The 14555-nt window shown below is 36.6% G+C and overlaps 1 protein-coding gene across 1 annotated transcript in view; it reads right to left on the bottom strand.

The window, feature by feature from the left end:
- The window catches only part of cabp2a (calcium binding protein 2a), a 24741-nt gene extending 13503 nt beyond the window's left edge, over positions 1 to 11238 (bottom strand). The window contains exons 1-2 of the mRNA XM_007544367.2: positions 11076 to 11238; positions 10670 to 10852 (exon numbers count right to left, since the gene is read on the bottom strand). Of these exons, the coding sequence (XP_007544429.2) occupies positions 10670 to 10852; positions 11076 to 11135 (243 nt within the window). The 5' untranslated portion in view covers positions 11136 to 11238. The remainder of the gene's footprint in view (positions 1 to 10669; positions 10853 to 11075) is intronic.
- Positions 11239 to 14555: the final 3317 nt, after the last annotated feature.

The raw sequence follows: 14555 nt of genomic DNA, 5'->3' as shown, positions 1-14555 counted from the left end.
ATATATATAAAAGCTTGTGTCATTTGGCACACCTACCGCTTTGCCAAATGAAATACACTGAAACAACTCCCAGTTTTGTCAAACTTGGAGTTTAGAGAGACACGAATCTATAATCTATCCGGGTCGTCCAAAAACCTGCACACCAATTTCCTGGTGACGTCCATAAGAAAACATCTCATAGTGTAGTGCCATTGTCAGGGGCTGCTTTCTGCCTCAACACCTGACTGCTTGATGTAGTTGACCATGAGTTATGTCCTCTACTGTAAAACCCTGATGAAGTATTACATAACATTTTTACTAGGGGATCTTAACGTAAAGTCCTCTTGAGTTATGTGGAGCAATATTTCAAAGCAGACCAGGAAATTTACACCTGAACAATTCAAAGAAATCTAAATTAATGTTTTGATGTGGCCTAGTTATTTTTCACATAGGGTTAGGTAGGTATGGATAACTTTTTTTTTTGCCACAATAAACTAATAATAAAACATTTTTAAACTTATTTTTTTAATTACACATTATATTATTATTTTTATAACAATATCTTTTTTGATAATAAAAAAAAATGTGTGAAAATTATAAACATCATGACTAGGTTCACATACAAAGCTGAGTTTGACATCAAACTGGGAGGCAAGTCATGAAAAAGTGCCCCAGATTCAAGCATCACAAAAATGATGCAGCTTAATATTTTTTTCACTCAATGTAAAAAAAAAAATGCTGTCTAATTTGCCAATCTAGTTAACATCATGTCTCTCAGCCACTAAACCCCAAACATAGCAGCTGGGTGACAGTTTGCGCTTCATCCCTCAACAACAGAGAGCAAAGCAGATGCCCAAAAAACATGGTCAGAAGATTTTCTAACAGGAAAATCCAATACTGAGGTGCTGAAAAACAATGTGGACAACTTCCAAGAGTGGGGATTTACATGACACCCAATGCTAGTAGCTGCACTGTGGCTAAGGTCAAACACTGTGACTGATATCATCTGTCTGTGTGTCTGCACACTGACACATTAACACACATTTGTAGAACAGTTCATAAGTCACCCAGTTATAAGGTTAATTGTGCAACTTTATAAAGCAACTAAAAATAAAGGTGTTGCATTTATATAATAGTAGCTAAACTGTAAGTGTTGTCCAGAACATTGTTGTCATTACTCTACTTTTCCATAAATTGTCTCTCACTAATCCAGAAGAAAACCCAATTAAATCTGGGGGTCTGGCCAGGAGCCCCCTAATATATTATTGTTATAATACAAACTCCAACAAACCCCTAGCAGTTCAATGGGAATACACACTCTCGGATTCATTTTTTGAAAAAATAAAAAAATTAAAATAAATAAAAAATCTGCCTTAATTTTAATTTGGCATTCCACAGGTGTTGGCCAATCCTCCAAAGACTGGAAAAAGTTGTCACCCAATGACAGCTCAACAATATTTAGAGTCTTACATGTCTCATAGGTTGCCCTGCTACACTGTGATCTTCCACCATGGTGGTGAATATGTTTTACTCTGAGTAGTCAGATTCTGCCTCCTCCACATATGATGAGCTCCAGAAAACATCCTCAGTCCAGGATGGCAGCCCACTTTCCTAAACAGAAAAAAAAAGACCGGCATGTTCCCTACGTTCCTTTTCTACATCGTTGACTTACTTATCAGTACATGTGTGATGCCTAACGAAAGTCCTGCTCCAATGACTTTTAGACCACCGATTTTAAAAGCCAAATCTGCAACAGCAGAACTGAACAAAGCCTTTTTACATTCCTTTTCTCCCACCTCCTTTGGAACATAATATAATTTATCCAAGAGGAGAAAACCAAACATCGCTTGCAGCAAAAATATCTCATTGCTTTATTTACCCTTTGTCCAATTGCCATTCATCTAAATCTATCCAGGACCAACAATATCATGGATGAGGAACAGCTACTTTACCTGCTGTTCTCCATCAACCAGTTGTGTTACCACATCATTTTACTCCCATGGAATAAAAGAGAAAGCGCTCTCAGAGACAATCACACAGAACATAATAATCTGCTTTTATTTCTGTGTATTATTTTCACGCTCTCTTGACCCTTCTGTGAATCTTCTCTGAATTTTAAGTATTTAATATCTTATTGAAGCAGAAGACAAGATTTAATCCACTTTAATTTCTCTAAGATAGCAGCTCCTGTTAGCAATTCACGATCATAAGAATGTCGTGATCAGTTGGGAGCATATATAAACAGATCTTTACCAGCTCAATCAAAATGACTAAAAATAACGGATCTTTTGGTAATGGTCAATGAAATGCCATAATTTTGGAGGATATAACTCATTAGATAGAAATATAGAAGACAAAAATACCTGCATAGATGAAAATGTGCTGGCATTTGTGTTTTTGAAAAAAACAAAACAAAAAAAAAACAAAAACATTGCACCTAGCATAACTGTACAACTAGGTTATGAGGATCAGGGCTCTAATTCATAACAGACTGAATCCCAAATTATAAATTATATTAAGACATTCATTCTTAGAAGCTGGAGGAGAGGCAATAGAGTAGATTCAGGTAAAGTTTTATAAGAATTTGAGACAAACTTCTTTCTTTGGCAAAACATTTCTCAAACATTAGTAAATCTTTCACATTATTTTGGTGTAAATAGGTTTTTGATCCTATTATTACAGTCCTGATAGTGATGATTATTTACTTTGATTTTTACAGAGTCAAAAATACACAGCATGCCTTAACTAAACTATCCTTTGCAACAACTTGAGGCTTTTTAAGAAATGCACAGATGATTATCATCTGATGATAGAGATAAATCTCTATATTACACACTGTTACCGACTTTAAAGTCCTTTTGGCTTCTTCTGAATGTCATAAATCCCTAAATAACTTTTCAAAGATGTTAAGTGTTTTTGGTAGATAAGCTTCAGAAATCCCTGGACTCCATATGAACAAGCTAGATATTAGCTTCTAAACCCATTTCAAAGTCCAGAAGTTTTTTTATTTTTTTATTCTCAAGATAAAATATAAAATACATTAGAAGGAAATGTTTGTTGTAAAAGCTAAGGGCCACAATGGGTATTTTACTAAAATCAAACAAAGTTTAAATTCAATCATTGTAAGAAAATAGTTATTTAATCCCTCCCAACACCAAACAAAATAGAAATTAAATGCTAATCTGGAGAATTTAAAGTTTGGACAGGAACTTCATAACTAAATGGGAATGGCTGTGACAGTTTGCAGTTTTTCTTCCTGACAGAGGTTTTTGCATCGATACAGAGATTGTACAACATCATGTGTGACAGTTATAAGAAAAGCTTTTGCTTTACATATTATAATTTCCATACTTCAAACTTTTGATTTCTGTTGAACAGATTGCTGTCAATGACTGAAGATATAAACCATTTTTATGTATTTTTTTGCAACATGGAGCATTCTTGCATTCTGCAACCAAGGGAAATAAATTTACCAAAAGTCACCACATATTTGCAGGGAAACTACAGCTGATAAAAGATGAAAACTGTGTTACACTTTTCATTGTAAGATTAGTAAAAAAAATAAAATAAAATAAAAACTATGCACCATTTTCTTGTGTCCCGTGTGTCTCAATTAACCATCTGAGTTGGTAAACCAGGTTTATTTGTTTAGTCCTGGGCTACACAAAATCAGTCTGAGAGTCAAAAATGGTCCTGGTGCAGTCATTAAAAGACCTGACATACTTTTGTCAGCCTGCCACCAGACAAGGCTGTGCTAAATGTCCCACATTCCCCGCTCTCATTCTCAAACACCTACTCGCTGCTGAAGGAGGATAATGCCATTTGCACCTGTTCAGATTTTCTCTGATGCTTTTCCCATGTGACGTAAAAGTTATATGTGAACTCTCTTTTTAAGGTCCCGGAGGTCCTATGGATTAGCGATTCTTTTCAAACAATGCCACCAGGGGATAAATGTCGGCAAAATGTCACAGAGAAGTCAGAACTGCATGTTCTTTATCTCTATATCCATGAGCATAGAGTCCAACTGTTGCTGCACAGTGTCGCAGTCATAATGGTCCATCAACTAACCCACTTTTAAATCTGTCCACAAAATCTGTTCTTGTTTTTGTACTTGTGCCCTCTTTGTGTCGTCTGCATTTTCAGCAACAACCACAACATTAAGAGCTGGTATGTTAACTGCTAAGCCTGCCGAGCAAAACATGTTTCCACACATAAATTATTTTTTCTTTTATGGGAACATTTTGCCTTTGTTGAGTTCTTCCCTTTATTTTTAACACTGCATTGTCAATTCAAACTTCAGCGTATGGCTCCAATTTATGTTGGCATTGTTTAAACTGAGGCTTTCCACACTATCTGATTTTTTTATTGCAAGACACATTTGGACTGAATACACTAGATCAGGGGACTTCAAATCCAGGCCTCGAGGTGCGGGTGCCAGGCAACTTTTAGACGTGTCCCTGGTCCAACACACCTGAATAAAATAACTGAATCACCTCCTCATCATGGAGTCAGGTTTCCTAGAGTCTTGCTAGTGATCTCATTATTTGTCTCAAGTGTGTTGAAGCAGATAAACATCTCAAAGTTACAGGACTCCGGTCCTCACGGCCTCCATCTGGAGACCCCTGCACTAGATGTTAACTAACAGATGTTTTGGCACTTTGTTCTCCTTTATCATTGCTTTACCCATTTATAATTATATGACAGCTGAAACCAGATAGTTGTATCAACTATATGAATAGACTCATGCCTAATTTGTCTCCAATATGTGACATTAAATCAAACACAACATTTCTTGTTTTAGGTCTGCAGTGATTATTTAAATTTCCTAAATGGTTTCTGTTGCTTTATTATTAGATTGTAAAAATTGATTAGAAAAAAATAACTACTACACCATTAAGCGTCATATGGAAAAGCCCACGTGATGATGTCATGACTTTGGGCTCTTCTGATAGGTGGATTCACAGCATTTGGATACAAGCTAGATACTTGAAGAAGCCAAATTCATTCATTCAAACTATTCATTGTAAGTATCACCAGCATGAGGTCGTCCAGTCATCTCTGTTCAAGAAGGAGGTGGTTCTCTGTGCTACAGATTAACATGCTTTGGTGTGAAATGTGCAAATCAATCAACCCAGGAAAAAATCCTCATGAAAATCCTGGCATTTGTACCCGGTAAGAGATGGACATTACCTAAAGAAAGACAATTTATGGATCAAAAGGACCTAAAACGTCTCTGAAGGAAAAGGTGACATAAAAAACAGATCATTTAAATACTATATTTTGTGAAAAGATTTAACATTTTGGGGGTCATACTGCTTCGGGTCCTAGTTGTAGAGTGGCAACAAAGTTTACGTTTTGGATAAGACATCTGAATTTTAAGAAAGATCAAACAATAAGAAGTCAGCACTCGCTGCTCAGACATAGACAATGTTCTTACAACTGAGACACAGCAGAGCAGACAGCAACATCACTCAGAAAATGGTTTTTATTAAAAAGCTCCTTCTCTGCCACAGCCACCTGGTGGTGAAACAAAATTACTAAACATGTGCAACAGCAGTTTTATTCAAACTTATGTATGATGTATTACTATCGGTCAAAATTGGAAAGGCACAAAGCTGTACGATATTTGCAATATAAACTACATGTTAAATTTACCCAGTATTGGTTTTTAAATGTGTGTTCACATTCCAACTTCTTGTCTAGTGTGTCCATATATTTATCTATCACATTTTGTAGTTATTTTTTCCTATATCTATTGATCAACAGAACTTGGCACAACACTTCCAATGTTGCCCCTACATTCATAAATGAATGAACCTTAAAGATCGTTAACTTTTAGTGAACAGAAAGAATCTTGCTGGGCAAAAAAAAAGAAACAGAGATGGATTTAGTGTCAGACAGTGAGTAAATTTGGTTATCAAAATGCTTATATAGTGTATATAAATATCAGATTTTAATGTTCTGCCAAAATGCTTGCTGTCACTTTGTGTTTAGCTGGCTTGTATGTAACAAGGATCAGGATATTTCACAGCAGCACCAACATAAAACTTCCAACAAAGACTAAATCCTACGTTCTGTATTTGCGTGAAAAAACCCCCCCACAAAACAAAACAAAAACTGGCAGCCTTTCAGAGGTCATATTGTACTAAAACCTCATCTTGTTCCTGAAAGTTCAACTCTATCCTCTGCAGTAGGAGTAAACTCTCCTCTAAGCTCTAATCTCCCTTTACATCACAATCAGTCTCTTCTATGTTTCTTTACGACACTCGGCCATCAATCCCTCATCCCGACCCAACCTTCTTTTCCTGTTTCTCATTATTCAGCCCATCTGTTGCTGTTTCTATGGATGGCAAATCAGAACACAGAATAAGAGCTAGATATAGAAGCACAAAATATTTTTACGTTTTCTATGAGTCTTTGAATAAGGTCTCCTTTTATAATTACTGTTGTTGTTCTTGCTGCTATGATTTCTGCTGTGACAAAAATCCCATCTGGCCAGATGAAACGAAAAGATATCACTAGACTTTGAGGGATTATTTGGATTTCCTTTATCTTTGTAAAAGTTGAGTTTATTCAAATAAAACCCAACTGTTTTTGGCCATGAGCAAATGCTGATTCAGGTGAGTTAGAGAAAAAATTAATCGAAAGGTTGCTCTTGAGAACTGAACTTGGGCAGCACTGCAATATCAGCAATGATGAGTCTATTGGCCTTAGTAGTAAACACTAAACATCGTGACTTAGAGCGGCCAAATGAGCCTCGCTGGAAATAGTCAGCACATATGACTAAATGTTCATTGAAAATAAATATATTTGCAATATGAAGCTGAAACCACATATCAGATTCTGAATTATTAGCCAAGAATGTACAAATGAATAAGGAATTTCACTCCTGTTTTCAAGCACTCCCCACATACAGACCTAAAGTACAAATATATAAACTTTAGAGGAAATAAAAATAAGGATAAAGGAACAATATGCATTAATTTGCAGTCAATGTTTTTTGTGTTGTGAGAAAAAAAGGATTGTTGTGCAGAAATGCTTATTTTGTGTTTTCAATAGAGTTTATGACTGATCGGGTTGTAAGGTGCTTACTGGCAAGGGATTCTCCCTGAAAGCAATATCTTAGAAATTACTTCTGAAGCATATCAGTCAGAAACACAATGACTGACCTTCCTTCATTTCTGAAGAGGGAAAAGCACCTGTTCCATCTCTTAACATTCAGAGAGAAGGAGGACTTCTCCAAGAAAATACAATGGCATCTCTACCAGCCTGCAGCCAGGATTCATTCATCCTTTGTTTTTTATAAGTTATGAATGAATAAATGAATGAACACCTGTATAAAACCTGTTTCTCCAAAGACCCATGGATTTTTCTTGTCTGAGTGGAAGGATATTAGCTGCAACACCATAATCAGATTCAGAGATGTTGTCAAGGGAAGGTCAAAACGTATAATTTGAATCACCTACTTGGTGGTGCACACGCTGGGTGTCTGCTTGCAGCTATAAATAACCCATTCTGGTTTCCAAAGGACGATGTTTATCAAGACTAAATAAAAGCAGTGATGTGGTTGTTCCCTGCAGGTCAACCCTGAAATGTTCCCCATTAAAAGGAATTGCATTATGGGGTTTATAAAGGACCCAATCCCGAGGCTGGCAGTGGTGGAAATGAGAAGGCCTTCACTAATAAATAAACTGAGGGAACTTACACATAAATCACAGGGAGAAAGGGACATGGAGCACCTGCAGCATAGCAGGATGAACAATGGCAGCCAGTGAGGTTATACACTGAGGCAAGGATAGAGAATGATATTGACTCCAAATAAGTTTAATCAGGGGAATGTGGAACAGCTGTCAAGGAGAGTAAACATGGAGACTGAATGAAGATGAAATAAAAAGCACAAATATCAGACAGGGAGCTAAATTAGACACAAAATGATCTACAAGTCAAATGGGGAAAGTAGGGCAAACCAAAATGCACAAAGGGAAAAACACAACAGATAAATAAGAAACTAAATAAAGGAATGAACCTTAATAACAATAATGAACACAGAGAAACTAATTAAATTTGGCAAAGCCTTACAAACATATATTAACAAAGAAATTATCAGAAAACCAGTCAGGAAATTGTATCAAATGAGAAGTGTTTTAGGTGATTTTCCTGGTTTGAAGATATTTGCTCAATTTTGCCTTTTTAAAAATCCAAATTTGAACTATGCTAAAATATAACAATGGAGAGAATCAGCCAAGTACAAACAGTACTCCAACAAATGGGGTTTTGGTGTGACAAAAAGGTTGTGTACAACCTCTACTACTCAAACCCATAACAAATCACTCGGAAAAAAATCAGTACGTAGCCTTAACATTCTTCTACAAGCACACAAACAGAAGATTAAACCTAAAATCCAGGTGTTATTAATCTTTTCCTGATAGTGCATGGCAAACTCCATATGACCTTATGCAGACATTTTGCAAAACTTTTGAAGATAGTTTGAACTCACCACTAACACTCCACAAAACTGTAATAATAACACAAGTCGCTTGCTCATGCTGACTTTTTGAGTAAAATTTCTGTCATACACATTTCCTGTTTTGCACCAAAGCAAAAAAAAAAAAAAAAACTGTTACCTTGTCAACATGGAACAAACATGACCAATGAAAATCTTTGTTCGTCTTAAATTTGAAATACAGCCGAAAAAACAACCTCAACAAAACAACACTGTTAAAGTCACATTGATATTGTTGGGCTGATATACCGTGCTTCTGATAGTTTTGTTCGTATGGCAACATCAACACAGATATTATTACTACATCCTGTCAGTTTTCTTACACATGGGTGAACACAATGACTGAAAATCTCCTTACAATATGTGAACAAACTCATTCTGAATATAGCCAGTTATGCCTCTACTATGCAACAAACATTTCAGATCAGTAAGTCAGATTAGTGTCAGAATTTTCCTGACCAAAGAGAGAAACCTTTCACAATATGCAACAACAGCAGAAAAAAGAAATTGTAGTTTAACAAAGCTTGAAGTGTTCTTTATATCATAAATGCAACTTTTGAAATGCTGAGGAGAGAAGTCGTGTACTATGCAGTCCACTTAATCACCATCAATTACCAGTGTCATGTTTAGGTTGATAAAGAACCCGAGTGAGGAACTGAATGAACATCTTTAGTGAACAATAACAAGGAGAACTTAAAGAGAGGGAATGCAAGGAAGCAGGTCCAGAACATTTGGCAAGGAAACAGAAGAATCCAGTAACAAATACAGAAAATTCAGGAGCTAAAATATCGAGGAGTGAGTTTACTGACAAGACGCAGGTGGTTGATTACAAACAGGAAAAGCTGGGAGAGAAGGAGATGAACCACAAAGCACAGATGGAGCTGAAAGGAAAAGCTCTACAAAGGGTTGTGAATACAGCCCAAAAAATCATTGGCTGTCCTCTCCCCTCACTGGAGGACTTGCACAGCGATCGATGTCTTAAAAAGGCACAACACATCACAAAGGACACTTCTCATCCCGGATATTCCCTCTTTACACTGCTGCCTTCAGGCAGACGATACAGAGCAATCAGAACAAGAACCAACCGACTCAGAGACAGTTTCTATCCTACAGCAATAGCAAAACTAAATGCAATCAAAAACAACCATTAATCATCATGAATGATGTGTGTGAGAATGTGGCTATTTTTATTTATTAGTTTTTTTTTATTTTATCACTTACTTGTTATGTATTTCTTACAGTATGTGTAAATTGTGAGACAAGTTTTTTAAGCATATGCACTGACTGATGGCATTTTTAAATTTCGTTGTTCTTGTGACAATGACAATAAAGATTTATCTTCTCTGAATATGGGCTGAATGGATCTAGAACCAAAACCAAAGTTCATTCACTGAACTCTAAAGTTTGCACATCTTTAAATTATTATCATTTTTGAAATGGATAATTATTTTTAAATGATTGAATTTTAAACTGCAACTAGCACTATTTTGAAAAGAGAATTAATCAAGAAAAAAAAAATAATAATAATCCATGTCAGGTATTTCACTCGCTGGTAATGAATGGAAGCAGCTGAAAATGACACTTCTCTCTGTCCTAAACACGTTCTATGCTAACCACATCAGGTATGGAGAAAAGCTAAATCAAATCAGAACTGGGTTCTGCAGCAGCAACACTGTGAAGATAATCTAGCAAACATCCAGTATTGTGTAAAATAAACAATGCTCAGTGGGAATCAGCAAACCCACTGACATGTCGTCGGAGAAGGAAGGAGAAAAACTCATGTTTCCTTTAAGTTTTCTTGCTGCTCTTAAACATTATAGGAAAAAAGGCCAGACGACGAAAGAACAGGGAATGCACCTATTCATTCATTTGACAAAACAAATCAGTTGAAGTCCTCCAAAAGCTGATCAGAAGGCAGATTATCCCAACCAATACTGGGCTTATCTGTTAATGCGACTGCAACAGTTCATTCTTGAAAACAAGGTGTATTTTCTGTGCTTCCATGTCTGACCTCGTCAGATTACAGTCACAAATTACATTTTTAGACGTAACATATAAAATGCTCAGCTGCCATCTGATTAATTGAAAGCAGCCCATGCCTGATAGCGGCTTATGTCAGCCAAGCAATGTAAACACCAGCTCATGAACTCAGAAGTGACCCAATTTTTTTTTTTTTTTTGGCCCTACCTGTCCAAAGACGGAAGCCACAATGGGGCGCAGCTTCCTCTTGTCTCCTTCTGGCAACCAGAGGTCTGCAGGGTCTCCATCAGGGGAGGACAGACTCAAGGTCTTGGCTTTGGGCTTTGGTGGCCTCTTTATGCTTGCTGAACTCCACCGTCTGAAGGATTCAATCTTTTTCTTAATGGAGCCCTAGAGAGCAGTATCAATGGTGTAAACCAAAGCACAGCAAAAAAAAAAAAAAAAAAAAGAAAGAAAGAAAGAAAGACAGGAAGGAAACATAAGATGACACAATCTTACAAAATGAGAAAAAAATGTTCAAATAGATTTTTTTTTCTTATAATTAATAGAATAGACTTTGCATCTGCATCAGTGGCAGAACTTTGCACATCACAGTCATATATTGGCCACTGACCTTCTTTACTAGTTTCCCCTCCTGCACGTCCATTGACTGCACCCTTTTCATCTCAGTCATCTTTGCGGTCCAGCTGAACCACAGAGACGTCTTTATTTTGTTCTCCCTGCGCCTCGGTCTCTCGTTCTGTCCTCCTCTTTATCTGTCACTACAGCATCTGACACCAAATCATAATCTGAGGTATATCCCCCCGCTGCCTTTGCTCCTCCTCTCATCCCTCACATTCTCCATGTTTTACCCCTCCTCTTTTATTTACATCCATCTCTCGCTTCATCATGCGTTTGACCGGATTTTATTTATTCTCCAGGCTGTGCACATTTCCATTCACAACGAAGCATATCAGTAGGAAATGTTCTTTAGTCCTGTCATATAATTGACCCTATGTAGAAAATAGATCTAAATATTCAGAGTTACATATTTATCAGAGGTGTATCAGTGGCATTCCTCACATTGTGTCTGATATGAGCCTGCCACTATTTTCCGCCCATGTATGTGAGTTCTTTGATAATCCTGTATTTATTTCCGCACTCACCCTTCTGCTCTCATGCTAATGTTGGCTTATCCTCAATCCTCTGCAATTTATAGTGCTTCACATTGTTCATCATTTTCCCCATATGGGACGGTGCTTCTTATGCATGCGCTAAATCGTACATACACACAAATACCAATTAAACATCTCGACTGCAAGGAGCTTTTAGCGCTGGCTTTCCGGGCTCCCTTTCCGCTGCGTTCCTCAGAGAAAAACAATTATTACCATTGTAGAAATTTATCGCAGAAAAAGCTTTTTATAATGATATAAAGATCAATATATTATTTCTATTAATACAAGTTAGGCTGGTTGAGATCCAGAGTTTTCAAGGTGCAGACAACTAAAATACAACTAACAAAAAATACAGCCAAGATGAATTTCAAAAGCAACAAAACTTGCAAGCTTTTAAAAATCTTAGAGATCTATCAGGTGTGATGGTTTCAATTGTTGCCGCAGTGAGTGTCAGAATTAGGGGGATCATGTGAGATGGTCTATTTTCCAACTCAGATGGGATGTTCAGGTTAAAAAGTCCTGAAAGTACAAGTTGTGACCTTGATGTTTCCTAGATGTAAGTCAAGTCAAATGAAGTTTATTTGTATAGTGTATTTTAGCAACAAGGCAGTGCAATGTGCTTCACATGATAAAAACATAAGACAGTCAACAAACAACAGAAAAAGAAGCACAGATAATAACTTCAGTTTTGTTTCCGTTCATCTGGAGAAAGTTATGGTACATCCATGAACTGATTCGATCTAATAATCTGCTCAGTGCTTGGATAAATAATTGGACCTTGTGACATTGTAATGTAAAGCTATGTATCATCTATTTAGTTATGGTATCTAATTTTATTACTTATTGTAGTAGGTTTCAAACCAATCAATTATTGTACCATGGAGTCCACCCAGATCTCCTGTCGCTTCAGTTTTTACGTTCAGCAGAGTTAAATGATGCGCTGAGGTTCAACAGAACGAGCACTGAGGTTCTTCCATATTCTAAACGTTCATATGTAGGACAATAATAGTCCAAGTATCGATTTATATATCAAACTGCTCCCCAGGATGCATGAGTATAAAGATGTCCTGTTGATATACATTGATGTGTCAGAATGTACATTCTAGAATATTTTTTAAAGAATTGTGAACGATCTGGTTTTAGAGGCCACATTAAAAATGCACCCAAGAAACGGCCTGGCTAAAAGAAAGAAATCGCTTTCCATGGGAAAACAATGTGCCATATTCAACCGTTCTGTACACGCACGGTCTAATAGCTGGGTGTGCCATTCCAAGCATTTTAATCACTTTGAATGTTTATTAAAATCCTGCAATATAAGCAAAACAGAAACAAGTCTTACCAACATGTAACAACTTATTAAAACATTATCTTTTAATTAGATTAGGAATGAAATACATCTGTCTTAACAGATTTATGTAGCTAAACCTTGTGGAAGACAAAACAATTTATGTTGATCAATAGAGCCTATGCTTAAGCAGTAAAAAAATAACTAACCAAAAATGACTTGGTCAGTTCCTACTGTTTTGCTTCATCTTTTCATCCTTGATTCCTCTTAATTTCCATTTGTGCCTCTTATGCTTTATAACTGTCTCACTGGGTAATTTCTATTAACATCAAAAAACGACCCATCACCAAAACATTTCAGTCAAGTTGAGCTTAACTAGAGTATTTCAATATCTTGATACTTTTCTTTGCAGCTCTGCTGTTGTCATCAGATTATTGTCCTGTCTCAAACCAGCCAAACTCACGCTTCAGCTTTTAGAAACATGATTTTTCTCAAAGCATGTATAGCATCCATAGATTTTTAGTCTTTTCATTTACACTGACATTTTGGCCTCTTTTCTCTTCAGCTGGCCATTTGGATTTTAAGATTTCTTTTTTATTAGTTGTTTTTATTTCTCAAAATAATACCAAACAGAACATGTATTTGTGACCTTCCAGGCTCCGAACGAATATTTTTCTTCATATGAAAGTCATTTGCAAGTGCATCAAACTCTCTTATGAGACAAAGGATAAGATCACAAAGGTTAACTATCTTATTCCCTTTTAGTTAAAATAGTTCAGAAGTTTTCTTTTAGCACACTTTTTCAACATTCATTATGCCAAAACTCAGATTGAGAAATTACTTCTGTTGCGTAGTGGTTTTAAATACCTTAAATATGCAAAACAATATTTGGCACAAAGTTTGTTTGAGTTAAGAAAAAATGTTGTGAAAACAGGTGATCCAATAAAAAAAAGAGTTCATTTGTTACAGGTGATCATGTTAAGTTCATCCAACTAAATACATTTATTTTATCACATTGTCATGTTAAACAGACAAGCTTAATTCCATTTCATGTAACAAACTTCCTTTTTTAAGTTCGAAGTCTATTCTTCTTTTTCAGTACAGAATCACACATCTGTAAAAATCTCTGATGTCAGAGAAGAGAAAGCTCTCGGTAACAGCTTCCACGTTGCCTAAAAGTTGGTTTCTGAGCGAGCGATGAGTCCTGGTTGAGTTGCTCCAGGGAGCAAAGCGAGTCTTGGAGAGCCTTTGAGTGTCAGAACTTTGAGAAAGCTTTGATCCACCGAAACAGCCAGACCTGGTTGCATCAGAACCAGGGCTGATCATGCTTCTTTAGTTTTTTTTTCTTAATTTTTAAGGTATGCTTTGGTGTATTCAATAACCTGTAAGTGTACTTTTTGCATTAACAAGCTGGTTCCAACACCAAAGTGGCATACCTCCAGGTGTCTAAACCCAGAGCAAAAAGGCCACTGCTACTGTTCTACCTTAGAATGCTTGGTCTCAGTTGGTCGAAGAAGAATGTCTGTTTAGACGCTGAACCATTCTGTGCTATCCTGCTGTCCTCTCTTAACCCTCTGATGCGTGAGCGACTGACTATACAGTCTGTGACTGGGTCCTTTTTGACCCAGGTTACAATCAATGTGTTTTTATGCTA

Source organism: Poecilia formosa, unplaced genomic scaffold, assembly GCF_000485575.1.
Source record: "Poecilia formosa unplaced genomic scaffold, Poecilia_formosa-5.1.2 Scaffold11, whole genome shotgun sequence".
Classification (NCBI taxonomy): Eukaryota; Metazoa; Chordata; class Actinopteri; order Cyprinodontiformes; family Poeciliidae; genus Poecilia; species Poecilia formosa.
This window is presented reverse-complemented; position numbering and strand designations above follow the sequence as displayed.